At 51.5% G+C, this 25927-nt stretch overlaps 9 protein-coding genes across 9 annotated transcripts; 6 read left to right on the top strand and 3 right to left on the bottom strand.

Moving 5' to 3' along the window:
- Positions 1-736: 736 nt before the first annotated feature.
- AA0111_g4508 (Cytokinesis protein) lies at positions 737-5519 on the bottom strand (the record flags this gene model as incomplete). Its single annotated transcript, XM_028650519.1, has 5 exons — positions 737-1853; positions 1906-2410; positions 2483-4538; positions 4587-5019; positions 5080-5519. The coding sequence occupies 5 exons, from the start codon at positions 5517-5519 to the stop codon at positions 737-739; spliced, it is 4551 nt and encodes a 1516-aa protein (XP_028508207.1).
- A 1007-nt stretch (positions 5520-6526) lies between these two features.
- On the bottom strand, positions 6527-7569 carry AA0111_g4507 (hypothetical protein; the record flags this gene model as incomplete). The annotated part of the gene is made up of 4 exons (XM_028650518.1): positions 6527-6823; positions 6880-7301; positions 7359-7386; positions 7432-7569. 4 exons carry the CDS (start codon positions 7567-7569, stop codon positions 6527-6529), a joined length of 885 nt encoding a protein of 294 aa, XP_028508202.1.
- A 577-nt stretch (positions 7570-8146) lies between these two features.
- AA0111_g4506 (hypothetical protein) lies at positions 8147-9886 on the top strand (the record flags this gene model as incomplete). Its single annotated transcript, XM_028650517.1, has 1 exon — positions 8147-9886. One exon carries the CDS (start codon positions 8147-8149, stop codon positions 9884-9886), a length of 1740 nt encoding a protein of 579 aa, XP_028508203.1.
- A 1658-nt stretch (positions 9887-11544) lies between these two features.
- On the bottom strand, positions 11545-12300 carry AA0111_g4505 (hypothetical protein; the record flags this gene model as incomplete). The annotated part of the gene is made up of 2 exons (XM_028650516.1): positions 11545-11915; positions 11964-12300. The coding sequence occupies 2 exons, from the start codon at positions 12298-12300 to the stop codon at positions 11545-11547; spliced, it is 708 nt and encodes a 235-aa protein (XP_028508204.1).
- A 2428-nt stretch (positions 12301-14728) lies between these two features.
- AA0111_g4504 (hypothetical protein) lies at positions 14729-16383 on the top strand (the record flags this gene model as incomplete). Its single annotated transcript, XM_028650515.1, has 3 exons — positions 14729-15274; positions 15333-15919; positions 15969-16383. The coding sequence occupies 3 exons, from the start codon at positions 14729-14731 to the stop codon at positions 16381-16383; spliced, it is 1548 nt and encodes a 515-aa protein (XP_028508205.1).
- Positions 16384-16919: 536 nt separating this feature from the next.
- On the top strand, positions 16920-19331 carry AA0111_g4503 (hypothetical protein; the record flags this gene model as incomplete). The annotated part of the gene is made up of 1 exon (XM_028650514.1): positions 16920-19331. One exon carries the CDS (start codon positions 16920-16922, stop codon positions 19329-19331), a length of 2412 nt encoding a protein of 803 aa, XP_028507787.1.
- Positions 19332-19846: 515 nt separating this feature from the next.
- AA0111_g4502 (hypothetical protein) lies at positions 19847-20928 on the top strand (the record flags this gene model as incomplete). The annotated part of the gene is made up of 2 exons (XM_028650513.1): positions 19847-20510; positions 20555-20928. The coding sequence occupies 2 exons, from the start codon at positions 19847-19849 to the stop codon at positions 20926-20928; spliced, it is 1038 nt and encodes a 345-aa protein (XP_028508200.1).
- An 802-nt stretch (positions 20929-21730) lies between these two features.
- AA0111_g4501 (hypothetical protein) lies at positions 21731-23044 on the top strand (the record flags this gene model as incomplete). The annotated part of the gene is made up of 3 exons (XM_028650512.1): positions 21731-21897; positions 21946-22595; positions 22647-23044. The coding sequence occupies 3 exons, from the start codon at positions 21731-21733 to the stop codon at positions 23042-23044; spliced, it is 1215 nt and encodes a 404-aa protein (XP_028508170.1).
- A 229-nt stretch (positions 23045-23273) lies between these two features.
- AA0111_g4500 (Vacuolar amino acid transporter 2) lies at positions 23274-25057 on the top strand (the record flags this gene model as incomplete). The annotated part of the gene is made up of 4 exons (XM_028650511.1): positions 23274-23749; positions 23799-24014; positions 24064-24250; positions 24296-25057. 4 exons carry the CDS (start codon positions 23274-23276, stop codon positions 25055-25057), a joined length of 1641 nt encoding a protein of 546 aa, XP_028508201.1.
- Positions 25058-25927: the final 870 nt, after the last annotated feature.

Here is a 25927-nt window from a genome sequence, read left to right as displayed (position 1 = left end):
GCAAGTCCATCTTTTTGCGCTCGTCCAGGTCGTCGCCGCAGGTGTGGTTGAAATGCCTTTTTTTGTGCGGTGTTGTCAATGTTCCACGTTTGGAACTTTTACCCCCTTACTAAAGGATTTCGCCGAGAAATCACAATACTCAACATTTTCTTGGATCTCCATGAAAGTTCGACAAGAAAAGGCCAATCAGCCTCCTCTCACTGTCTTGGCTCTGAGCAAGTACCTAAACGCTTACCCGTAATCTGTTCGCCGACTTTCACAATGTTAGTGAATACCATCAGCCTTCATCTGCACGTATGTCTTATTTATAGCAACACTTAGCATCTCATTCTCTATCCAGGGAAAACTGGTATCCATGCTCCCGCTCTCGCCCATACTCTCTCATCCTCAAACGCTATATGCCTTCTCCCGCTTTAATGTAAAAGCCAAAACAAGAAGAAAACGCCATGCTATGCAATATACCCCTAACAATGCTTTCCCATGTTCCAAAGCCAGAGAGCCAAAGCCAGGTAGGCGAGTCATAACGCCTTGTATGAACGCCTCTTTCGACCCAATGCCACCCATAACCACAGCCATGCCGAACGAAAAAGAGAAGAGATATACAAAGGAAACAAATATCCCACACTATGAAGTGCAAGGAAAGTCAAAGGCCAGTCCATCCTCTCCGTCTCCGCACCTGCGTCAAATACCCATCTCCAGCCCGCCTTTCTGGCGAAGCATTACTAACACCGAATTCCTAATCGTGCGCGACACCCTTCCTCGCTGCTGTACTCATCTCACCCCCACTAGTCTCCCTTCTCCTTCTCACAATCTGTAGGCGTGGAAGCGGCGGCGCATTAGTCGTCGTAGGGGTGGGAGTTGGAGTGGGAGTAGCACTCCCCGGTGCGTCATTTTCGCCGCCAACAGTACTTTGGCGTCGTCGCATGACCGCTTCGCCAAGACGGCCTGCCCGGGCTTTGGGAAGACGTGAAGATGACTTTGAGTTGGCGTTATTCGCTTCTATGCGCGCGAGGCTTGTTGCTGCGTCGCGAGATGGTGGACGTGAAGATGTACGGGGGCCGGTTGGTGTGTTGTTGTTGGATTGCAAGGCTGCAAAAGAGGTTGAGCTGCGTGCTAGAGCTGGTGGTTTCGAGCGACCGGATGATGGAGGAACAGCGGAGGGATCTTCGGCGAGATCCCACATTGCTGTTGACGACTGCGACCTCGTGATGCCACCGCGGCCCGTTGGCGTGTTGGCCATGGGTGGAAGCATAAACGTAGATTTAAGTGAGTTGGGCGTGGGCGGTGTCAGCCCCATGCCACTGCCTACCAGTGTAGAGCCGGTGCTAGAGCCGGAACCGTCTCGACGACCAGCGGACGAAGCTGGGCGGCGTAGATTCATGCCAATAGCTGAAGCACGACTAAGGCTTCGCTTGCCATTCGATCCTTTGTTGATGCCTGAGTGCTCGACTTCGTCGCATGCGCGGACGAGCTCTTCGGCCATCTGCCGTACCAATACAGCAGAATCGTGTTCCATAAGCCAACTGATACGATCATAGCAGCCAAAAGCGCGTACGAGCCAGCAGCCTTCATCCTTCGCGTCACAAATTGTTCGTAGGATACGGAGGAAGTTGAGACGCGTCACAGCATCTTTGTGCCCCAGCTTCTGTTCTGTGCGACTGAAAATCTCAGGTACGGCGAGAGATGCAGCAATCGGTGGAGATAGACGGACAAGCTTTTGCAATGGTTCGAGCATGTTCTCAAACGTGGAGTGTGGTAGGTCGGCGGAGGTATACGCAGAGATGATGGCAACTGTAAAGCTCGATTGCGAAGAAAGGAGGTATTGTTCAACGCGCGCGGTCTCTTCCTGGAGCCTGTATTGGTTAGCGTGTTGTACCTGGTAGTTAAAAATGAAGGAATACGTACCATACGAATATGGCATCCAGGGCCGTCACCGCCCAATTTCGGTCACCAAGTAGCGATACGTAGAATGCCAGACCCTTCGCATCCCATAGCATCTTTCGTGCGACCTTACCCGAGTTGACCATCTCAAGCAACACCGGCAACGCAAACTCCTTGAGCGGGCCGCCCTCGCGCACAACTTCCTTCAGTAAAGGTATGATGTCCGACAGCGCAGCCTCTTCCTGCCTGCTCTTGTTGTGCCGACACAAATTGTACATAGTGTTGAGGATCTGGTTCGAGATCTCGCGGTGGAACGGAGGTAGTCGAGCTGGGTCAGAAGCGGATCGGTGCAGGCTGCGGCTCATGGCATCTTTTTGCCGAGTTGACTTGAGTAGTTCGATAAGGATGTCGATTGCATTGGAGTTCTGGAGGGCTTCGTGGGTCGAGGAAAGGGAGCTGAGGTTCTTGATGAACTTGAGCATGGTGATCTGATGTGGTGGTGACATCTTGCGAAGGTCTTTCAATACACCTATGCACTGTTAGCTATGTCCGAGACTTCTTCTACTGCGTCAAAATCGTATGACGGAGGTGTGAAACTTACGCTTCAAGATCATTCGATCCGCCACGAGATCCTTGACATGGCTCTCTGCTTGTGAGAAGATAAGGAAGATTTGTACGATCCTGCCCACAATTAGGCGTGCAACTTCTCCATCCTCCTCCACCATGCGATTCAGCACCAGACTGAGGGGATATAGTACGCTTGATCTCGAAAAGATGCGACAAAAGTCGTTCTTGGGCGTCGGTCCTTGCAATTCGAAGACGCCAAAGACGCCATTGACACCGATGAGTACCAGATCGCGCTCAGCATCGATGTCCTCCTCCAAGAACTCGACTAGCACATTGATACCACCACACCCGATAAACATCTGCAGAGTCAGGGTGCTTGTTTGGTACATCTGCCGTACGAAAGCCGCAGCTTCTTTCCGGATATCACTGGGAAACTTCTTGGAAGCAAAGTAGCAGATGGTCGGAATGCCGCCCAGGAACGATAGGCTCTCCTGCGATTCGGAGTCTTCCAAGATAATCAGATTGATGATCTTGAGAAGAGGTAGTACCACTTCGTTGTGCGGCCGGGTTCCAAGGATCTCCAGGATGGGCAACATGCCATGGCTTCGCAGTATAATTGATCGTTTGTCTGGCGATTCGTGTAGCACCTGTAGCAGTTGATCTGCAATGTCGAGCAATTCATCGTCAGGCTGACTTGTCTTCAAACAGCCAACCAGACTTTCCGTCATCTTCGTTAGCCGATCGTCCCGATCTCGAGCGACGTTGTTCTCCAGGTTGATGTTGTCGAGACCTTCATCGAGGTTCGCGAATGGATCGAGGTCATCTTCGTCCGCTATGATGAAAGAGTTGGCCATCTTGGATGTGATCATAGCGAGACTACTGTGCTCACTACCACTATCACTCTCGGCTCGACTAGGATTAGCAAGTTGACTCTTGATATCACCAAAGACATCAGAGAAATCGTCGCTTTCGTTCTCGGCATACTTTTGAATCTCAATCTGCGACTGCGTTCGTTGTAGCTTTCCTCGCGTTGATGTTGAGCTTGACGATCTTTGATGAATGTTGCCATTTGACTTGAGATCGCGTGTTGACTTGGGTCCTGCTTTCAAGTCGCTGGGATGGAATAAGCGTGGAGAGAAAGTGTCAGAGGGCGGGCTGGAATTGGTGACCGCTACTTGTCTTGATGCCGTAGCGGGTGGGTGAGCGTATTGCATGGATGCCAGTTTACGTTCAAAAGCACCCTCGTCAGCTGGCATGAGATCTGAATAGTCCTCGACAGTATCCTCACGAAAGAGCTGACTGGGCCGTGCTGGCGCTTTAGGCTTTGGCTTTGGGGACTGCGCAGCCTTTGGTGTGCCTCGTAGGAATGCCGTTCTTGGCTGTTCATATCTGTCCTCATACTCTGATGTAGAAGCGTTGGAATTCGATCTCGAAGACGTGTTTGAGGAGGAAGCAGATGTCTTGGGTCTGCCATTGGCGCCTCTCGACCTCTCGGCTGCTCTGTGACCTGACGCTTTTGGAAAGCTTTGGAACTGTGCCATGTTCATAGGGCTCTTCACCGTGGCCTCTCCATCTCCGAACTCAGGCATCTCCGTGACCGACTCAAAGCTGGCGAAAGCCTTGAGCCTGTCGCTCGAAAAGAGCCCACCAAAGTTGTCCTGTGGCTTAAGGTGTGGCATCTGCAGGGCACGAGGCGATATGCTTTCAGCAAAGTCATTATCCCAGTTATCGTCATGCTCTAATTCCGGCGAGCGGAACGATTCTGCGGTAGGTCTGTGCTTCGGGATGTTGAGATTAACGTTGGCCGGGATCTTACGAGATGAAGCACCAGCACCGTTGGCGGCAGCAGGGGACGCCTTCTGCAATCCCGACACAAGACGAGAACTCCGGCGAAGGGAGCTGGGTGACTTTAATGCCTCGTTCCATTCCTGCACGGACTTGACTGCTTCCTGATATTCGGTAGGTTTTGTGGGTACTGCAGGGACAGTACGCTTGGCACTGAGGATCCATGGGTGCTTGAGGAGGCGCTTTGCGGAGATGCGGAGCGTGGGATTCTTCTGGAAACACTCCATGAGGAACTCGCGCAGCAGCTACAAGGGTCAGTATCTGGAGTCATATGGTCTGGCGTCTGTACATACCGGAGAGGCACTGCCAGGTATCGGTGGATGCTCATCGTTGACAATTCTAAACAGGGCCTGCATGGGCTGCAGCTTGTGGTAGGGCGGCTTTCCTTCAATCAGCTCGATAACCGTGCATCCCAAACTCCAGATGTCTGACGACGTAGTAGCTCCCGACAGTTCAATGACCTCTGGAGCCATCCAGTAGGGTGTGCCCACGACGCTCGACTGGTCCAAGCCCGACTGCTTGGTGGCTACACCGAAATCGGCGAGCTTGACCAGGCCCTCCTTGGTTGTAAGGATGTTGGCACCCTTGATATCCCTGTGTATGACACCTTGTTCGTGGAGGTAGAGCAGACCATGGAGGACTTGCGACATGTACAGCGCGACGAGGTTTTCGGGGAACTTTCCGAAGTTCTTGCAGATGCTGTGGAGCGATCCGTTTTCGCAGTACCTGAAAGGATGTTAGCTCTTGCTCTTGTATATGTGTGTGTATGGTTGCACGACCACTCACTCCAGGATGATGTAGAGACTCTCGGAGCTCCTCACGAAGCCGTGGTACTTGACGATATTCGGATGGTTCAGGTTCTTGAGCAGGTCAATCTCCATCTCCATGTTCTTGAGGTCTGCAGCGCCCAGGTTCTCGAGGCGGACCTGCTTGATGGCGACCGTCTCGCCCGTTCCCCAGTTGAGTGCCCTGTACACGCTGCCGAATGCGCCTTTGCCCAGGCAGTCGCCCAGCTGGAAGTCCTTGAGGCCCGCGACATCTTGGGCTGCCTTTTGCGCTGTCCCTTCTCTGCTCGGCCGTTGTTCGCGCTCGCGGGGCTGGCCGTTGTGGTTGGACGAGGACGACGACTTCTTGGAGTGGCCGCCGGGTGTGTTGGACGAGGTCGAGGCCTGCGACGAGCGCGAGTTGGAGGGCGCATGCGATGGGCGGGAGGGGTGTGAGACCATGTCGGCTGTCCTCGTCTGGCCCCCGGAGCCAGCTGCTACTGTCACGTCCTACGCTGTACTCGAGTCGGCGCCTAGGCGTCTCGGCGTGTCTGGTCGCAGGGCGGGCGTGAGTGGTGGAAGATGGGCGGCGGCGGTGAAGGACGTCGTGCGGTGTGCATGTCCCCAACAACAAGCACCCAGAAATCTAGAGAGACGGCAATGTCGACGGGCAAGGTCACAATTGTTGTTGTTGCCCATGCGCGACTCGTATTATGCGTTGGAGGGGCCCGTTACCAGCGCAAAGCAATTATCAGTTGGGGATCCTGGCCGCGAAACACGCTCTAAACCAGCCCGGCGAATCTCAGAGTCGCTGCCGCCTGCCAGAGGCTGCCGTTATGTCAAGACTCGTCGCCCGATGCTGCCGGGTGGATTGGGGCAGACGGGGAGTGGCTAGGCACCGCTGTTGTCGAGATGAGGGAATGTCTCGTCGCCGTGTACTCGACCTGCACCCAGTAGCGGCCGCGCCGTTGGGCGCTCGCTTCATGCGCCCTGCCTCACACCGTCCACTCACCATCCTGCCCATCCTGCACCCGATGAGTACAATTCCCGGTCCCAAATTGTGAACATGTACATGCAGCCCACGCGACGCGTCGTCCAGTCTTTGTTTTTCTCAACGGCAAATCTCGTCACAAAGACGCAACAGTCTCAAAGACTTGCGCGTCTTCACGTGCGCTAGCCCCTTGCATACACCATCTCCTCTCCCGTCTACACACGGGTCGTCAGCATTAGAGGCACCATGCGTCACAGCTGGCTATCGCTACCACTATCGCTACCACTATCGCAATCAAGAACCATGCCTATCGCGGGGAATGTGGGGAAACGGCTTCCGTCAGCTTGTGGAAACTCTACCGAAAAGGAAATGCCGGTGCGCGAGTCAAGATGAGACATTCAGGTATAGTGGTATCATTGTTCTTGTCATCAAACTACTTTTAATCACCCCTCTTATATCCCATTCCACCGTTCTCCTTCTATGAGCTCACAACGTTGAGCACACCACCGTCCACGGTCAAAATCTGGCCGTTGACGTATGAGTTCTTGGTGAGGAAGATGACGGCCTGTGCCATCTCCGCATCGCTTCCCGCACGTCCATGTGGGACATGGCCCTTCTCCTGGATCTTCTCGTCTGGCAGGTCGCTCTTCTGGTTCTCATCACTCTCTTTTGCCGTCATCTCCGAGGGGAAGTAGCCAGGGGCAATGCTGTTCACCCTAATGCGAAGCTGTTGGAACTCAGCCGACATGAGCTTGCTCAGGTGAACGGTTCCGCCCTACAAAAACTACGTGTCAGCATCTTCCTTCAATCATCGACCCTTATAGAACTGACCTTGGCAGCGTTGTAGCTGAAGTGGCCCTGTGCATTCTTCATGATTCCTGACATGGAAGAGATAACGATGACGGAGGCGGAGAGGTGGCCGTGGCTCTCGGTTCCAGCTTGGAGGAGCGGCAGAAGGGCGACAGTGGTGAAGTATACGGCCGTGACATCGGTGTTGTAAGTCTCAGCCCAGCCCTCGAATGTCTCGTTGTCGAATAGCTTCTTCTTCATATCAGTAGCATCGTCGGCGTCTGGGATACCCTTCTCGCCTGAGATACCGGCTGCTGCAATAAGAAGGTTGATGTATTTCTCCTTGGACGCCAGCTCCTGATACATGCGCTCCAAATCGTCCTTCTTAGTCACATCGCAAGGTGCAAGTGGTATGATCTGGCCGCCTTGATCCGGGCTGTGTGACTTTGCTGCGGTATCAAGAGCTAATAACAATCAGCAAAATCATTCGTCTGATTGAAGGGGTCAAGAATCGGCCTTACCCTCTTGGCGTCGACTGGTAATGTATACCTGCTAGATGTTAGAGGCGCTCAGTCACAAGAATAACAGACGTACTTTCGCACCGTTTGCGGCGAGTGCTTGAGCAGCCATAAGGCCAATACCAGAGCCGCCTCCAGTCACTACGCACACATAGTCCTTGACCGAGAAGAGCTTCGCAACATGAAGATCTGAAGTGTTTGCTTTAGGAGGCATTGTGATTCAAAGCTAGATTTTCGGTATGACTAAAGGAGGAAACTTTGTTGTAATTCAAAGACACGAATAGATTTGACGATTGAGAGTAAAGACGAAGAGTAAGACGTTCGTAAAAAACGCGTAGCACTTCTGTTGGTGTAGTTTAGCCTATGACGTACAGCCATAAACAGCCCACCTATCCCAATTAAGCTTAGACTGTTCGCGCTCTTGCCCGCGGACCACAAGTTCTCTTGCCCCATCTGGGCTCGTGCAAAGCGTCTGCCGTTCAGCCTCAGCTCCAACCTCGGAATGTCCGCGCTATCGATTTGGGGACTGCGCCGCTGCTAGTGTGGCTGAATCCTTCAGCGCCTTCCATCGTTCCTGCTCTATCTGACTTTTCTTGTTCGCATGTCATGTCACCGATCGTGATTTAGCACTGCCACCGTCAGGCGCCTCATACACGTGCCAGGGCCCTCAAGAGCTGGAGATTATTCTTTTGTTCATATCCTGGATAAATCTTCACGCATGCAGCTGCCATTGTTAAACTTCGCTACATCCACTACTTGGAAAGCATCCACAGCCTCGAATGGCAGCCTCCATGTCGGAACCATCAACCGACCTCACGTTTTCACCAGGGAAGGCTAGTCAGCTCTGGCCCGAGCCTTTGGATACCCCCGGATTGATACCGCGCCATCTCAAACGTTCTGCGACGGGTCAGTTTCCTATCTTGGAAGTCATTCAGCGTTTACTATATCGACTTAAGCCAAGCGGCGTTGGCGATCTTGAAAAGATACTCGCTCTTGTCGGCCTCTACCAAGCTGCGCAACCTGTGTACAAGCATTTGAAAGGCCTCTTCATATGGGCTTTCACTGTTCAAGTCACCATACCCGAGACCGATCCAGTAGCTAGAGAAGTTCTGGCCTGGATGGGGGCGGAGGTAATACTGAACAGCCATACAAGGAGTGCTATGCTAGTCACAGGAGGTTTGCAAGACCCGAACGATGATTTCCATCGTCGTATGATGGTTGCTCGCAACCCTGGGGCTGCAGCGGACAAAGCTGACGAAGAAGTCCTATGCCTTCCACCGATTGGTACACGACTATTCTGGGTTGGCTTTATGTTGGGTTGGATACCTCGCCCGTATGTATTCTCTCGTCGAGGTGGATTTGGTTACCGAAATAACAGTGGTATGACGGGTAACATACTCGACGACAGCGGTCAGCTCCAGAATTCACTCACCGTCATGACCCTTGGATGGAGCCTCAAGCCGCTTCGGGATTTTACTAGGCTTTGTCACGACTTCAGAATCAAGAACCTTACGGGTACTACGACAGTGTATTTTGCGGGTGATCGCACGGACCCTTACGGGAACGGCTGGCAGTCAGTCTCCAAGGCCATTCGAAGGCTCGACACCATTGACATGGATGAAAAAGTCAAATCGGATCTAGTAAGAGACGCAGAATACTACTACAGCGATGAGTCGCGTTCATTCTTCGCCGACTGTGGCATCCCATACCGGCGAGGTTACCTCTTTCATGGCCCACCAGGCACCGGCAAGAGCTCGTTCAGTGCTGCATTGGCAGGCCATCTCAGCTGTGACATCTACCACATCAACTTGTCAACCGGTAGCATCAGCGATGGAACACTTCACCGCCTGTTTCTAGGTCTTCCACGTAAGTGTGTAGTCGTGTTGGAAGACATCGACTCTGCTGGTATCGGTCGCGAACAAGGACCTTCAGATGATCGAACGGAAGCACTTCAGCATGCGCAGGCAGCCATCGATGAGATTCATAGTTCTTCGGGTGCTATGGGGCCTCCACCGCCAGCTTCGAAACGTAGTCGTACTGCCCGCCGAAACAATACAGTTACACTGAGCGGTTTGTTGAACGCCATTGATGGAAATGCTTCTCAAGAAGGTAGACTTTTGATAATGACCTCTAATGCCCCTGATACTTTGGATGAGGCTTTGACACGTCCTGGTCGCATTGACAAGAAAGTCTACTTCGGAAACATGGACGCTAGCGCTGGGAAGAGTATTTTCAAACGCTTGATTGGACGATCTGCTCTCGCTCGTGACTCGGCTTTTACCATGGAACAGGTTGAGCAATGGGCAACAGAGTTTTCGGATAGGATGCCGAATGATATCTTCTCCCCAGCGCAGGTGCAGAACTACCTCCAAGGCTGTCGAGGCGACCCTATCAAAGCCCTGGATGGCATTGAAGCCTGGATTGCGGAGCACAAACGCGATGCTCAGGGACTGGATGATCCCAATAATACTACTCGGGATGGCGTAGCCTCCAACGTTCTTGTCAAAGATATGCCGGATCTAACGGTGTAGAACAATCTTGTCCTATGCGGGACTATCGGTCGATGATCCTGCACAGACTTAGTTAGCATTCCCAAAAACATGACATCTCCAGCAGTTCTACCATACAGTGTCTCCCTAAGACGCGTATATAGTACTCAGAGGCGCAACGCAAGGCAAGGATTCCATAAGGTCTGGGCTAAGAGGCGCGTAGATCGCTTTCCAGAGCGCCATATGAACTCAAAAGCAATGTGCGTAGGTTTTTGAGGACTGTCATACACCATGAAAGATATTCTTGTTCCTCTGTCATGCGCATTGCTATCTGGGCTGGAAGAGGGGTTATGCTGCCTCCAGTGAACGTTGGCTATCTGACGTTTCCATCGTTACATACGGCAAAATTCATACTTAACGTAGTGAATGCATCGGCGTATACCTACCCAGTAAAATGTGAAGCAAATCATCTTGAAACCTTCATCTGATTTCTTCTGCGCTTGATTTACCCGGCCTTTCGACCATTCTCTTCTCTCATATCTGCCCTTCCAACCGCAACGAAAGTCAACTAATCAGCGCTATATCAGCCACCATGCCTATCGAAACCCACTACTCGATACTTGGCATCAGCCGTGCAGCCTCCACTGATGATATAGAAGCTGCATACCGTGCCATCTTACTGGCGAACCACCCAGACAAGATCAAGCATTTGGACCCTTTTCAACGTACTTTAGCCGAAGCCCGTCTTCGAGCAGGCAAAACTGCTTACGAAGTACTTATCGACCCCAAAAAAAGCTAAGAAGTACGATGACGAAATGGGGATCTGGGGCTCTTTTGGTAACGCCCAAACTTGGAGGAGGCCGTGGGAGCCTCATGTTGCGTCTGTCGATGCGTCTGAGCCTGTACCTCCTCGGCGGCCCACCGGCCAAGGGACTACTAATGATGCTGAAGAACACAAATTTGCGGACGCAAAAGAAGAAGAGACTAGGCCTTATGCTGGAGGAAGTAGTGAAGGATTCCCTGACCCTCACTCTCTGCATGACATCCGTTCCGTCTGGAAAAAGCCCCAATACCATGCCGCCTTGGAAGTTTGGCTTCAATTTCGATACGACTGGTTATCCTGCGGCTTGGGGTCGCAAACGCGGTACGTGTATGATTTTTCACGATGGATAAGCAGAGTGTCGAGGAGACGCCGGAGGATGTGCTCAAGAATGAAGAGGGGTTGGCGGTGAATGCTTTTTGTGGATTGGGCGACGAGAAGCTTATGGGTGTAACGTATAAGACGGTTAGGATTTGGAGAATGGTTGCTGTAGGGTATAGAAAGAATGGTTTTCTGGAGGGGTAGTGTATACCTTCACAGGGGTTTGCACAGGCCAGGAGAGTTACTACGACGTGGCTAGATTAACGGAAGTATCACGTATGATGTGCAGTATATGCCCAACGCCGGCTGACTTCATATGATACCAGACTTATAGTGTTTCATTGTAGTGACCGTGTATTCTTCATAACCCATAGGGACGATGGACTTCTTCAAAAGAAAACTATAGAGCTAAGATGGAATGTCCAACACCTCTAAGACGACACCTCGTCCGCGATTATTCTCCACTCCCTTGTAGAAGCTACGGCCCTGGACAGTGAGCCGGCTATCAGCTCAGCAGGCTTCAAGCTGTAGCGTTTGGTTCCGTACCCCAACTGAGCGTTCATAAGCCACTGTAGATGATGGCAACCGCAAAGCTGGTAAACAGAGGAACCAGACCTGGTGAGCTGTTTGCTGCCGCAGACTTGGCATCCAGTCGCTCGAGGCAGTAATCAATGGTGTAGCTTGAATTCTCAGAGGTGAGGCTGCAACCAAACGGAACTTCGTATCCAAATGACTTGGTCTCGCATACCTCCTGGTTCTGCTCGAGATCGTTCAATTGGTCTAAAGTATACACGGCGTTACCGATTATGACTGGACCAGTGCAGTTGAAGAATTTTCCGGTCGCTCCAAACATAATGCTGAGCAGTTTCGCTGGCAGGGCTTGTGGTCCTGGAATTGCCCCAGCGATGGCGACTATGCCTTCGACAAAACCTGGTGAAGCATTAGTAGTGACATAACGTACATTGGCTGGATGCATACTGAAAGCTAACTGCTCATCTGCATCAACCATGTTCAAGCCGCCAATGGCTACGGACAAATTTGAAGCAGTGGCAGGAACGTCAATTTCCTGTGTGAACTTGACGGTGTCGTTTGGCTTAACAATACCACCTGCATGGACCTTGCCCACTAGCCAGGAGTTTTTGATAGTATTATTGCCCGTCGTTGAGGCGATAGCTAGAAGCAGGTCATCATCGCTCCTGCCACGGACCTCCTCAACGCGCACTTCCTTGATGATGAAACTGTAGCGGCCAGCGATAGCCACGTTTGCTAAGAGCAGAAGGGATAGCAACAGCCCCTGAAAAGTCGACAAAGGCATAGTATCTACAGCGGGAGGGTGGTACTTCCAAGAGGAGTGAAGTGTAGAGATTGAGGGAAAGCAAATTGAAAAATTGCAGCTGATGCAGACGAGTCTCAGAATTTTGTAGCAGTACAGGTCAGATTTGCACCCCATCGACCAGGGCATCTTGCTCTACTTAAGTTGATGTGTTCAGCCTAACGTAAAGATGCTGACGTCAAAGCTAAGCTCCAATGGATGTAGATTTACACACCGAAAGTGGGTGGTAGACCATGGGAAAGCGAATATAGGATTCGATCGAGCCGTTTGCGGCCATCAACATGCGACGTGCATGCACCCTTGCCAATGAATGTAGCTGGCCCCCCAATTTCGCACAATATACGCCATGATGGTGTGATTGAATGACTCCGCCGCGATGGCTTTCGGGCTGTGTCGTCGTATACAGGAACCAAATGTGTCTACTCGCCTGTAGTCTTGCATGTCATGAGCACTCGAAGCTCACCTGAAATCAAATCTTCCAGAGTACTTGAGCAGGGTGATACATCCTGGGCGACAGTTTGTATACACCAGGGTGCATCCTTTGTCGGTATGCCGGTACCTTGTTCACCGTGAATGAGTTTGAAGCCATTTGCTTTCTATGCTGGAGCACTTAAAAACACCTCAATTCTCAACCTTGTCATGCAGAGCTCGTCGCGCGGGCCAAGAGTAACCAGCATCCCCTCATTTCAGATAAAAGAACTGAGAAGAGAACATGGTGAGTCGGTATTGACGTAGGTGGTATTTTGTGACGTGACGCAAGTGACAGTTTTCAGCATCTGAGACCTTCGACAACAGACTGTCTCAAGCGAAGCATAGTCGCTAGCGATCGTGACTTCACCATTATAAGGAGCAACACCAACTCAAGATGAGATGCTAAAAGGGTCTAGCCCGTTTTTTCGGGTAATGCCTGACCGGTCAAACTGTTTATCCGGCGTTCCAGTTAGCACTAATCCATTTGCAAAAGGCACGGCTGAGGATGAAGCCGCAATTGCTAGCGACTATAGGATGCATGCATGCGCAGGTATTGACGCAGTAGGCATTTGAAAAAAGAAAAAGATGTGTACCATGGCGCCACAAGCAGTAAACAGAAATTTCAACGGAAGGTAGCGGTTCGGACATGGGAGGAGGTGATTGTGTGTATCGAACGCGGCAATCGTAATAACGATTGGCTTTTCGAAACAATGTTGCAGTGGAGTTGCAAGTGATACCGATATATTTTCTGGCGAGCTTGTTGGAAGGGACACAAACTGGGAGACGACGATCTTCGTTAGAACTCACATCAGTGCCATTCGCTCTATGCTGGCATATGCCCCTCCAGTTGAGCCTGTGCAACAAGGTAGTACATACTTTCAGAGAAGCAAACTGCCCTTATTCAACGGGGATGAGTAGAGATGTCCAAGCAGGTCAACCGTATCGCCCTCTCCCCGTATCACATCACTTTATCCGCTTGATTCGCATTAGGAGGAAGGTACATTGATTGGTTGTATCGTATAGCGTTCGGAGTAGGCTGAGGACTTAATCGTCGTCGTCCTTATCAGTCGACTGTGAATACCTAGGTAGGCATCAATGGTTTGTAGGCCATTGACGTCTCCGCCCCTGTATCAGCAGCTAGCGCCAGCTACAATAAAACAGCACTAGGTAATATTGCTGTAAGCTTGGCACGGAAGGGCGATGGAATCAAAAGGCTGAAGGATGGGTCGGACGGGTGATGTTCGTGTCCTGGCGCGTCCCCCCTCCGGCGGCTGGAAGCGCCGCGACTCGCGTACAGGAGCTCTTGCGCTAGGCTTGCTCGGTGCTAACGTGCTTGGCAAAGCATCTTTCCGCACGAGCGTCATGTGTCTTGCTGCGTCACCACAAAACTCGACATTCGCCCTCAAAAACTGAGACACCGGATTCTTGAATCCAGTTCATCGAAGTGAGCATTACCGCCGGAAACTATCGTCATTATGAGATGATCAACATTGAGAGACGAAGTCGCTCTTTCTAGCGCAGAGTGGGTTGGCGAAGTAACAAGCAGCAAATTATCCCTGTATACTACCAGAGCTCTGAACGTGATTATCTCGTGATGGGAAACACATATACCCGACCCCACTCTGCCTCTTTTATGTGGACCGGAAAACGATCCCCGTACCTGCGCAGGTTACCCGCGACATTCATTCTAGTGTCCGCTACCCCGCCACGCTATTTGGGTGTAGTTGGACGAGAAGTGTGATCTTAGGGAAACAATATATGTGAATTACTAAGAACAGCCTGGTGGTGGTTCTCCGGGTGACGTATCAGTGTTGTTGGGAGCATGGGTACTTGACGATCCCCACCGAGCAGTGGATACTTGGCCAACATACTTCCTGCTGGCACTGGCATCTCTCACAGAACACATACAGTCTCCTCATATGCTCCCGATTCTTTCATCATGTCTATACAAGACTATAGTTCGAGACTCCTTTCGTATGTTACACTCGTCAATATCGCGCTAGCACTCGTAGCATATATTACTGTCCAAATCTTTTACCAGATAACTTACTACCGGTTCTTCCATCCGCTACGACACTTTCCTGGTCCTTTCTGGGCCAGCGTAACGCGTCTATGGATCGCTTACCACAATATTAAAGCCGACGAATGCGAGCCCGAACTTGCTCTACACCGCAAATATGGTCCAGTGCTTCGAATTACGCCTACCCTCCTCTTGGTTTCCGACGCAACCAAGTTACCTGAGGTATATAATCGTCAATCGAACAAGTCAAACCACTATATCACCGGCAGCTTCGGGAAGACTGAGAGCCTATTTAACATGCGTGAGCATAAGCATCATGCGCATTTTCGCAAGATTGCTGCTGGCCCCTACAGCTTCAGCAACGTCAAAAAAATGGAAGGCCTGGTAGATGACCGCATTCAGCAATGGATCGATAGACTGGAAGAACTCTTCAGTAATGGCAAGAAATTTGACTTTGCGCCTTGGGTATGCTTCATCCTGATTACGTGACGAGAATAGGGAGCACTGATACTTTGATGTGTAGGCAGTGTACATGGCATACGACATCATATCCGAAATTGGCTTTGGCGCACCTATCGGCTTTATAGAAAGCGGCTCGGACATTGATGGTCTGATTAAAGGCTTCCATGATGGCTTACTTCCCTTCGGTCTTATGGCTCGACTTTGGCCCTTTACACAGTGGGCAAAAGGTACATGGCTTGGTGAGAGATACCTCGTCGCGAAACCGGAGGATGACTCTGGCATCGGCACGCTCATGCGCTTTCGTGATAAGCTCATTGCACAGCGACTTGAAGATGTTGAGGCCGGTAAAATCGAGCGAGTCGATCTGTTACAGACGTTCCTCGATGCAAGGACGGAAGATGGTGCGCCACTAGATTTGGATTACATCAAAGCTGAGATCCTTCTGGTGCTGCTTGCAGGTGCTGATACCACAGGCACTGCGTTCCAAGCGATGATTGCATACATTACCTCTGACGCTCAAGTGTACACGAAGTTGATGAGAGAGGTTGATCGCGTCACTCGTGAGGGAAACTTGAGTTCTACACCACAGTACGACGAAGTGCTAGAACATTGCCCATACTATGTCGCCTGTGTCAAGGAAAGCATGCGGTAGGTTATTGTCCCTTCTCTTTAGTTGTCCCCATACTCACATCTACAGTTTGTGCCCCTCTGCCCCCAACATCTTCCCTCGTCTTGTTGGGCCATCGGGCATGCATCTGCACGGTCGATATGCTCCACCAGGGACAGAAATAACTTGCAATCCGTGGCTCGTGCACCGTGACGAGAAGATCTACGGTGCCGATGCCTGCGAGTTTCGGCCAGAACGCTGGCTCGAGAGCGACGAGAAAGCAAAAGACTACAACAAGTACAACATGGCCTTTGGTTACGGCGCAAGAGTTTGCCTCGGAAAAGATATCGCACTTATGGAGCTGTACAAGGCGCCACTGCAATTTCTTAGGACGTTCAAGATTGACATGGATAAAGGTCGGAAAGGCAGGTTTGTCGTCAAAGGTGGAGTAGGATTTTGGGAGGATATGTTGATTAGTATACAGCGACGGGCAACGCAAGATTAAGGTGGCACTTCAATGTATGCTGACCTACGTAAAGCACTATAGATGAGATGATGTACGATTGAGTCGCGTGAGTTCGCATAATGATGAGATGGCGTTCTAGATTATCCCGTACCCGATGTCGTCACGTGTTGGCGCGATGATTTTCCACTAGCGCGGTCTTGGACGAAACAATCCGAAACGTCCGCAATTACGCTACGAAGCTTACGGTCCGCGCCTCAGCTATCCCACCACTCGCAGTACACAGCTGGTCTTGGTATAGGCTCATTGTCCCCGCACTGGGGCGCATTGAAAATGTCCCCGAGATGATTCTCCGTCGGTGCAATATCCTTGGTCCAGGCCTCAGACCCAGGCAGAAATAGCTTGTTTCGTGGCGCGCTTGGTATATAGGAGAGCGACTCCAACATGACGATGACCCTTACCGCTTCTACGATTTTTGAATCGATTCCTTTCGTTTTTCTGTCACTCACTGACACTGACCTTGTTCGCTGGTCGTTCATTCATTTCGTCACTCGCTTATCTACTCGTCCGTTCGCATCATGATGCGTTCAACTTTCTTTTTCTCCCTGCTTGCGGGCACAGCCTTTGCTCAGCTTGCCGAAAACAACTTGAAGACCCACGTCGGAAGTTTGAAGCTTTCTGCACCCTTCAATCCGATCAAAGAAGCGTACTGGACTGGACTCCCTCACCATCGCCGCACTCCCTTTGCTGTCTCGCCAGATGGCAAGTCAGCATACCTTGCGTACCTAGACGCTTCCGAGACGGACGTACATATCCAGAAAGTCGACCCTGCTACCTTTGCGGCTATAGGCGATGCAGTGACCGTCACTGGTGGAAAGGAAGCTGGTGGCTTAGTTGCTCACAATGACGGTTTCGCTTTACTCACTAACGAAGCCATGCCGTCGGGCACCACCAACGCGCCGCCTGATAGTACCCCAGTGGCTGTCTTGTACCGCTACACTGCTGGCGAGCAGACCTTCAAGACGTTTTTGGGCGGCCCTGACAACGTTGGCGGTATGGGCGCACTGGCGTCCCCGGACATGAATGGAGACCTTGCTTTCTCTGAGGCCACTGGCATGTACGGTGCTTACTTCGTCGTCACTGCGTACTCTGGCGATGCCAAGGGTCATTTCGGTGACGCCATCCAATACGTTAGCGAGAACGGCACGCTCGAGCAGATCCAGGGTGCTAGTTCAAGCTGGGGATGCTCACACAACACTGGTATCGCATTCGAGGCCGCTGATTCTGTTCCGTTTCCCAGCATCTGTTCCGAGGACCAGGGTGCCATTTGGCTTAACACTGGAGGTACTGGAATGGACAAGAGCGGTGTTAAGGTCTCCAACGAAAATGTCCAGAATGGTGCTGGAAATGAGGCTATGGGTGGCATGTCCGGATCCTACAGTGGTCTTGCACGCTTCATCGACAGCGACTCCTACATCTTCTCCTGGGTTTCGCGTGGCGCTAAGGATCTGACCGAGAACGAGTGGATGGGTGCAGGCTACACTAACTCCGAGAACCGCACAGTCAACCGCAACGTTGCCATCGCTACCTTCTCAGACAAGAAGACCATTGTTGGCGAGCAAGCTACCTCTGAACTCGGCCCCGATGGTGACTCACAAGTCAACTGGATCACCACAGGTTCTGCTGACTGCCAGAACGCTCACGTTGCTGCCTTTGATGGCACCAGCGCTCTCGTCACCTGGGAGGAGATCGCTGAGCCTACGTGCGAGTTCATTGCCATGGGCTGCAAGGGTGCCTTTACTGGCTCTTACTTCCAGCTCGTCAAGGACGGCAAGAAGGTTGGCGAGCCAGTCAAGTCCATGGACGTCTACGTTGCCGGAGACATGGTTACCATGGCTGATGGTCGGGTATGCTGGCCTTACGTTGACATGGACTGGACACTTGACGCACCAGTGCGTAGCCCCGCAAATGTAGAGGCTATCAGCTTCGCATGCATGGGCCTGAGTGGCAACGAGTCTGCTGCACCTGCTTCTTCTGCCCCAGCTGCCTCAGCCCCAGCTGCCTCAAAGACACCAGCTCCTTCATCCAAGGCTCCCGTCGCTACCTCTGCGGCTGTCAAAGAATCAGCTCCTGTAAACGAAGTTGCCGAGTCTACCGAACAAACCCCAGCCGTTGAAACACCTGCTGAGTATGCTCCAACGCCCGCACCAAACCCGATCGAGTCCCTGCTCCCCATAGCTCCCATCGTCTCTGTCATCACGTCTGCGCTTGAGGCCATTCCATCAGGCTTCCTTCCCGACAACGACCTCCCCGCGCCCTTGCTGTCAATTTTCATTCCGGCTTCTGAGTCTTTCATTGCCTCTGTTGCACCTGCTTTTACCGAAAGTGCTAAGATACCTCTTCTGTCCCTTGAGCCAGTGTACTCCAGCACCCCCAGCTCTTTGGTCGCTGAGCCTACCGCCGAGCCTACAGCTTATCCTGAATACCCAGAGGCTACTCCTATCGTCGAACCATCTCGGCCAGCAGCTACTCCTATCGTTGAACCTTCCCAACCCGCGGTGACTCCCACCGCCGAACCGACTCAATCCGCAGCTTCAACAACATGCACCGAAGGCAAGACCCAGAGCACTCGCGTACCCCTTGACGCCACTCTTTCGGCAGATGCTCCCCCCTACCCTATCGGTACAGGCTCAGCCACCTACCCCACTGGCAGTGGTATGCGCCCCTCCGGTATCGCGCGCCCCACTGGTGCTGGCCGTCCAGACTGGTTCCATGGTAGCCGTCCAGATGGTAGCTTTGGCTGGGGTCGCCCCAGGCCTTCCGGTATGTGGCCTGCTCACGGTTACCCCCGTCCTACAGCCGGCTTCCACTACCCTTCCAAGCCCTCTGAAGCTTTCGGCCATGGAGGTGCTGCGGGCGTTAAGGCTAGCAGCAAGCCTTGCACCCTGGAGACCAGGGTCAGGCCCACGCCTACTGCTCTTGTGCGTTAGAAACATCATGGATTATGAGATGTCGTAACGTCATCCACATTCCTCTCACCCAATTCATGTATATATCTTTATCTTCCACAGACCTCCAGGCGGGGTGAGATCAGCTGCCGCAATTCACAGTCGGTGCATCACGTACAACTGTTACTCTATTACTTCTTCTGCCTTGCATGCGTTCAACTGGTTTCTTGTCCTTGGTTTGCGTTGCTAGTTGTAGGCCAAACGATTCTTTCAGAAAACTAATCTATCAAGAACCTTGTCTCCAAACGTATCCGTAGGTCCATCCGTGTCTATGCAACTGCCCATGTCGCTTTGTCACTTCCATCGCTTCATGCTAACCGCAACAAGTGCGCAATCAGCCTCTAGGAGATTCGATTTTCACCTAACGGACTTGGCAAATAAACGCGCCTCTCTCACTATTGCTCTGTTGTCTTTTCGCTCTCCTACTGATCCTGCTTCTGTATTTCCCACGACTACTGCCTTTGATCGCGATTGACTTCGCACACGCTTCAGCCAGGATGACTGAGGAATCAGAGCTCATAAAGATCGATCCGAACGGCGACATGCTCATCATATTGAAGGACCCGAACACGGCACTGTTGGAGTGGAAAGAGGACAAGGAGTTATTGATGGAAACGATCGCCCAGGCAGCAGCTGAAGCGACTGAGACAGCCAACAATAGCGAATTTGCGCCGCTAGAGCGAGAATTGCCCAAAACTCGGTATCTGGTGTCATCGCGGCAAATGCGCATCGTATCACCTTACTTTCAAAACATGTTCAAATTCAGCTATGGCGAGACAGTTCCAGTTTTCGAGGATGATCTGTATCATGTCCAAGCACAAGGGTGGAACCCAGAAGCATTTGCAGTGGTGCTCAATGTCGCCCATGTCCAACTTCAAGCCATACCGAAAAAGGTCAGCCTCGCTTCGTTCGCTTGGCTCTACGTTATCGCAGACTATTACCAGATGGAGGGTGTCTTGGGACTATTCACAACGGAGTGGTTGAATCAACTGAAGTGGCAACCGCTGCCGATAACCTACAGTAAGGAGCTTGTACTCTGGATGTTCTTGAGTGTGAAACTCCAAGATATGGAGACTTTTAACCACTTGGCATTAATTGCGACAAGGAAAGCTTGCTATCCCATACAATTTCTGGATCTACCCTTTCCTCCAGGAGGGCAAGGTAAGCTATCTATCTGCTTGGTGAGAGCCTGCTGACTCACATAGTACACAAGCTTGATGGCATGCGGTGTGCCGCTATTGAAAAGCTTCTGAGTGGTGTACGTAAACTTATTAGAGAGCTGTACCAAGGCAAGGAGGGGTGTTCGGAGGCATGTTCGGGCATGCTATTAGGGTTCTTGCAGCGGGGCTTGTGGAAGGAAGATCTGCAGGGTGTCGTTTCAGAACATCGTCAACGTCCCTTCGAAGGAATTGGATTTGATTCACTTCTTTGCGAGATCGAGGAGATAGGAACTCCTTCTGATGGTATGTGGGATTTGCCCAACTGCTGTCTACTTGAAGACATTCTTTTTCCGATTCGTTGCGATGCTGCGGCTTGTCTAGAGCTGGATGTAAGCATTGTAGAATACCAGGAGCAATAGGATTGATTCGGGACGGATCTTGGAATAAATTTTCGTAGTAATGACCTACACGAGTGCCAGAGAAAGATAAACATCTATTCGGGATCGGCGCCAATATTAAAAGCGAATGACATAAGCGATCGTGAACTTAACAGGTGTATCGCGTACTTCAATACTGGATGGGCTAGCCAACATCGTAGCGGCTGCTGGAGCCGCGGAAGATCTGGAGTCGTATAATGTTTGCATGACATCAAATTCGCAACCATCCTCTGCACTCGATAGAGCTAGGGTGAAGTTTAGAATCGATGCCAAAGGAGATGAGAAGGATGCGACTGCTCGCGGAGAGATGATCTCCGCCAATGATGTCTTCCTGGCCCCGTCCAACGCTAGCCGCCAGCATCGCATCCCTTCACATGCCATCCTAGAACCTCGAACCGCTATATAGTGCCTTTCGTCGTGGTAATACACTCACATTTTGATGATTACTCGTCTTGCTACACTATCTGTTTCATCGCATCGAGATCCGCATGCACTTCATAGACCACGATTGTTAGCGACGCAGCTCAGCGGCGTTGTGTAACGCAAGCGACCAATAATGGGTTCTTCCTGTCGTGTTGGCGCTGACAGCGAATGAGTTCCTGCACGACTCCGCACTGATAGCTTGCCGGCCACCTATCATTGGTGACTTTACCGCAGGTGAAAGTAAAGGATGTTTAACATTGCGCCGCAGTGATGCGTACTCTCCTCAGCCTGCTTCAGTCCTTGCCTAAGAATCTCGACACCTTTAAGACAAACAATCGATACATATTCCTCTATATCGGCCATGGCACCCGTCGTGCACGTAATCGACCCAGATCCAGATACGGTGTTAATTCTCAGAAATCCTTGTACGACCTTCGCGCCTTGGGATTCTGAAGAGAAACCACAGAGTCCAGTAGTACGTGTCTCGAAGAAGGAAAGGAAGAAAAAGAGCAAAAGGAGAGTCGATAGGTAAGCAGAGTACTAACCTTATATGAACCTTGGTCTGACTCAGCACAGCTTAAACCTCCCAGAACACTATCCTTCTTTGGCACTTGATGGACTCGCTGTTGATAGCAGTGGAACTTTTCTTGAGGACGGGTTTGGCGGGTCCAACGGATCTGCAGGGGCTTCATCTGCCAGCGAAGTTGCGCCTTCACTGACTAGACACAAAGAGCCTGTTGAGCCTGAAGAAGAGTCAATCCACTACCATGTTTCCTCACGCCACCTAATGCTCGCGTCGCCTGTGTTCAAGCGAGCGCTGAACAAGGACGGGTTCACCGAATCCGTTCGCAACGAAATCGATGGTTTCTTCCATGTACAAGCCAGTGACTGGGACCCAGAAGCGTTTCTCATCGTTCTTCAGATCTTGCACGGTCGCAACAAGCAGGTGCCACGAAAAGTGAGTTTGGATATGCTTGCCAAGATCGCCATCCTTGAGGACTATTACACTTTCGGAGAGTCCCTGGACGTGTTCACCGAGATGTGGATCCAAGAACTTATCAGGGTGTCTATACCTACAGTATACTGCAGAGATCTGGTATTGTGGATCTGGGTAGCATGGTTGTTCGATAAAGATCAGCAATTCGAGGAGGCCACCACCGTAGCTATCAAGCAAAGCACCGAAGCACTCCGAACTTTAGATCTTCCCATTCCTCCAATATTATCAGGTACGTTTATTCGTCGTTCTGATGAGATACGTGACCGTTTACATACTGCAGATGAAATCGACAATACGCGATACCAGGCCATCGAGTTTGTTATCGAAGCCCTTCACGACCGTCTCGAGAGATACCGTTCCACCGATTATTTGTGCCCGTCCAATGCGAATCAGTCATTCATGTGCGGATCCTTTCTTCTCGGTAGTGTGACGAAAGAGTTGAGCCGGCTGAATTTCATGTCGCCTCGACCAGAGGTTCCATTTCCTGGTTTGAGTTTCGACAGAACCTGTGAACTAGTGGGAGCCATGCAGTCTCCATGGTGGTACTCTGCTAATGGAAGTTACTCTCGGGCCCATTCATGTACATTGAATGCAGCAATGAAAACTCTGATAGAGGATGTATCGACTGCAGTTGGAGGGCTGAATCTGGGCGATCTCAAGAAGAGACGGGACAGTTGAAGAACCTAGCATGTACGTAGTTTTAGCGGGAGACTTAATGCTCAAGTGTATGACATCGTTCTGCTTGACCGTATTCGCCCCACAAGTCGTGGCCGGAAGCGCAGGAGTGAGCTAGGCCGGAAGCGGACTAGTGTCGAAACAGGGGTCCAATGTCCGATGTCAGAAGTCGGGAATGACACCTTAACAAGCGCTCGAGTTGCACGCCTCCCTTAAATTCGACAATGCCACGATGAGCGAAAGCAAAGGGCTCCTGCATGAGCATCCTTCAGACACCGACTCGGAACCCGAACACGAGCGCAAAGCAAGTCCGCGACACCTGTCTCCATCGCCCTCGTCGTCACGAACCACATCCGCGTCGCCAGCACCGCCAGGGTCAAGACCAAATGGCAACTTCAAACGGCAATCGTCTTTCGCACAGCCCCGGCCCGATGGCACGCCGAGAACGCCAAACCGGGTGCGCTTTGAGGAACCCAGGAGGAGCATGAACGGAGACTCCAATGGCGACTGGCTGGAGATGGACGGAGATGACTACATGGACGGCGATGATGGGCGGGAAAGAGTACAGCGACTTCCTCTGCTCACTGGGATAGAGGCGCCTAGCGTCACTGTCGCAGAACAATCATTCAATCCGGAAGATCACCTCGAGAGTGCACAGCCACGGAGCGGGATGCGGAGCGCCTTTATGAACATGGCAAACAGCATAATGTATGCCCGTCAAACACGGAATCTAAGCATGGAAGCTAATCCAAAACAGAGGCGCTGGAATCATCGGTCAACCCTACGCCATCCGCAATGCAGGCCTCTTGGCAGGCACCGCCCTCCTGATCGGCCTTACTGTCGTGGTAGACTGGACCATACGACTCATCGTCATAAACTCCAAGCTCAGCGGTACCGACTCGTTCCAAGCCACGGTTCAGCACTGTTTTGGGAAATCAGGATTGATAGCCATATCTCTCGCGCAATGGGTCTTGTATGTTCACCCCACGGCATACCGAATGCAGGTTATTGACAGCATACAGTGCTTTTGGAGGCATGGTCGCGTTCTGCGTAGTAGTTGGAGACACGATACCAAGGGTCTTGGATTCAATGTTCCCTTCTTTGGCAGATATGTCGTTCCTCTGGCTACTGACCAACAGAAGAGCCATCATGATCCTGCTTATTCTCGGCATATCCTTTCCACTGTCGCTTTACCGGGATATATCAAAGGTATGCACTGTGATCCAGCACACCGACCGGGCTGACAATATGTAGCTTGCCAAAGCTAGCGGTCTGGCACTAGTTAGCATGACCATCATCATCGTGACCGTAGTCACGCAAGCCTTCCGCGTACCTGCCGAGTCCAAGGGTCAACTTCGTGGCTCCCTCATCATTCGATCCGGTATCTTCGAGGCGATCGGTGTGATAGCCTTCGCCTTCGTCTGCCACCACAACAGCCTCCTTATATACGGCTCGCTGCGGAAGCCCACCATCGATCGATTTACACGCGTCACACACTACAGCACCAGCATATCCCTGGTCGCATGTCTTGTCATGGCTTTGTCAGGCTACCTGACGTTCGGTGACAAGACCCTCGGCAACGTGCTCAACAACTTTCCCAATGATAATCTCATGGTCAACATTGCGCGGTTGTGTTTCGGCCTCAACATGCTTACGACCCTTCCACTTGAAGCCTTCGTGTGCCGAGAAGTCATGAACAACTACTGGTTCCCCGAGGAACCCTACCATCCGAACCGCCATCTCATCTTCACTACTTCACTCGTCGTCTCTGCCCTCACCCTCTCACTCCTCACCTGCGATCTGGGCGTTGTATTTGAGTTATTCGGCGCAACATCTGCATGTGCACTGGCGTTCATTTTGCCGCCTCTATGCTACATGAAGCTTAGTCAGAGAAGCTCCAAGACGTACTTGGCGGGGGCTGTTGCTGCATTTGGATGTACCGTAATGGTCATTAGCATTATAAAGACCACGAGCAAAACAATGATGGGCAACAGCGAAGGTGCTAAATGTGGTTGAACCATGTTGTATTATATACATAGCGAGCATTGGGTGGCGTTTTGGTATACATGTTGCATATGCATGGCGGACGAGTGTCTGGAGTTAGCAAGATCGACCTTGTCAAGCAAAATAGATGTTATCACCAGTTGTACGATCTTGCGCGTTGTACCTGCTTCGCGGGAATGCGGCGCTTAGCCCTGATGTCGTGGTCAGGTGTAGATAAGTAATGTGATCATGTCGTCCCTTTCCGATGTTGCATGCACAAAACACATGGTAGGCATGCCAATCATTCAGGGGCATTAGATGCAGGGCGCGTCTTTGCTTTTCTCCTGGTCTTGCATCTTCAACAATAGCTTGCGCGACATGGCGTTCCGCGCATGAGCACCAGGACATGACGCGACTTCAGCTTATCTAAAAGTCAAGTGTTGCCTTCACGAGAATGGGGGTTAAGACACGGTTCCAACAACTCGCTCGGATGCAACGGCAGCGAGTTCCTTGAAGTTGAAGTTTAGTTAAGCTCACTAGCTCTGCTCAAGTCCGGTACACCAGAGGTCTCCGGCACAGTATCCGCCGCTGAACGCGTACTTGCAGACCCACATAAACCTGAACACCACGCTAAGCTTCAATTCACAATATCGCAATCAATGTTTCACGACAATCGTTTTTCTGGCTATCAATTCATCTCGTAGCTGAGCGATGACGATGCGGCTGCTTTCTGTGATGTTGGAGGCGCCGATCACCCCTTGCTTTGGGGCATTGACGTCACTCGATGCGGGTTTCCGAACCCTGCTTTCACGACCTTAAAGACACCTGGGAGACACGACGAAAGAGCGCGCTATGACAGGGACACTTCACATATAAGGCACGGCATCTGTTTCCCGAACCCTC

This window comes from Alternaria arborescens (genome assembly GCF_004154835.1).
Source record: "Alternaria arborescens strain FERA 675 chromosome Unknown contig_8, whole genome shotgun sequence".
NCBI lineage: Eukaryota > Fungi > Ascomycota > Dothideomycetes > Pleosporales > Pleosporaceae > Alternaria > Alternaria arborescens.
This window is presented reverse-complemented; position numbering and strand designations above follow the sequence as displayed.